The sequence below is a fragment of the Sinocyclocheilus anshuiensis genome, unplaced genomic scaffold, assembly GCF_001515605.1.
Source record: "Sinocyclocheilus anshuiensis isolate Anshui unplaced genomic scaffold, SAMN03320099.WGS_v1.1 scaffold2649, whole genome shotgun sequence".
Lineage (NCBI taxonomy): Eukaryota > Metazoa > Chordata > Actinopteri > Cypriniformes > Cyprinidae > Sinocyclocheilus > Sinocyclocheilus anshuiensis.
Window position 1 is genome coordinate 147,649 of NW_015552865.1, and position 1,893 is coordinate 149,541.

The 1,893-nt window shown below is 38.9% G+C and overlaps 1 protein-coding gene across 2 annotated transcripts in view; it reads right to left on the reverse strand.

The window, feature by feature from the left end:
- The window catches only part of LOC107668160 (uncharacterized), a 15,033-nt gene that overhangs the window by 4,243 nt on the left and 8,897 nt on the right, over nucleotides 1-1,893 (reverse strand). For both annotated transcript variants that reach the window (XM_016459957.1, XM_016459956.1), the window contains exon 2: nucleotides 8-100. In XM_016459957.1, the coding sequence (XP_016315443.1) occupies nucleotides 8-100 (93 nt within the window). The remainder of the gene's footprint in view (nucleotides 1-7; nucleotides 101-1,893) is intronic.

Here is a 1,893-nt window from a genome sequence, read left to right on the forward strand (position 1 = left end):
TAATTACCTTTGTGGTGCACCTTTGCTGTTGGAAGGAGTGGATCACCATCCCCACGGGTGTTGACGTTTGAATCTTCATGCACTTCGTCACAAATCACAGCTGAAATATAAGGTAAATTATGTCACAGCGGCTCATTCAAACTAACTGCATCCAAAGTGTCAAGATATTAAGTTGTGATACTCTAATTTTAATCTTTCTTTCTTTTTAATACCATCTCAAACCTACAATCTTTGTTTGGCGGATGATAAAATACCATAGACTTGCACTGAAGGAGGGATCTGAGCAAGAAATTAATAGTTTTTTTTTCTGTAAGGATGCATTAAATTGCTAAAAAGTAACAGTAAAGACTTACATTCTTATAAAAAAACTATTTCAAATAAGTGCTGTTCTTTTGAACTTTCTATTCATCAAAAAAAATCTTCAAAAGTGAGTATTGCCCTTTCCACAAAAAAAAAAACCCATCTGTCTCTGGCTCAGCGCCAGCCAGCGAACGCAGATTTGAATTTCCACAAAAATGTTAAGCAGCTGTTTTCAACTTTGAAAATAATATGAGATGTTTCTTTAGCAGCAAATCTGCATATTAGAATGATTTCTGAAGGATCATGTGACACTGAAGACTGGAGTAATGATGCTGAATTGTGATAATAAATCACTATATCACTGTTTTTACAGTACTTTGGATAAAATAAATGCATCCTTAGTGTGCATAAGAGACTTCTTTCAAAAACAGAAAAATCTTACTGACCCCATGGTAAGGCACCATTCACATATTTTATTCAGAAATTATTATAATAATTAATCAGCTTTTACCGATCTGTAAATCATCAATGTTGTGTTGTCTTGTCACAATAGCAGTGTTCCATAGACTCAAACCCAATTACTAGGGGTGCTCCGCTTGATCGGCTACCGATCACTATCGGCCGATAATCACGTTGGGATGATTGATCGGCGGTCTCTAAAAAGGCCGATCTCAAAAAAACTATCTCAAGCTGATGACGCTGCCGTGAGAGGTTTGGCACGACATGCAGTGGCACCGTCTCAGTCTCTGTCTGGCGCTGGTGAAATAATTATAATGCTGAAGGTGAGGTACTCACCTTCGTATTTCTTCATTAAATAACGTATAAAGTAATTTGAAAACCTTTGTGTGAGACGTAATCTCACAAACAGCGTGAGTGAATCACCGCGCGCGTGCTCTCTCTCTTTCTCAAAATCTGTCTGTCTATAAGCGAGCTGCACACTGCACAGTTGACACAGGAATTGTCACTTGCACAGTCGAGGCAGTGTCACATCGTCACTAAAGTTTATAATTTGCGAGTGTGTATGAGACCGTGCTCATACACACTCGCAGCGCACACACATAACGCCAGGTTCACATTACTCCATTTGCAGTGCTTTTTTTCAGTGCATTTTTTCTGCGCTCATGTTAACAGATCAGAGCGTTCACACTGCACACGGCTGCTCTCCGGCAGTGCGTTCCTGGAGCGGTGCATCTGCAGCAGAGCAGAGATCGTTTCCACACGGAGTCTATTGCTGCGCTGCGAGCGCTGAATTAAAGTAACAGCGCATTGTTTGCAGTAAATATGAACATGGATTGACACGAAAATGTAGTAATTACACCATAAATGCATATTATTAAAGTCTACTGTGTTTCACAGTCAACACATATGACTTTTTGGCTTGGTTTAAAGGGAAAGAGCACTTTTAGATAAAGATGGCACTAGTGGAGGCAGGAAAACAAAGTTCTTTATGAACCGCAGGATTGGTTGTAATAAATATTTAAATGCAAAAGAAAAGGCAGTAGAGGTGACTGTTTCTGTCAATGGTAAGTTTGTGATAACGTATGAAAAGTAGTTTAAATGTTTTGCCACTTGCTTGAGCAACTTAATATATAA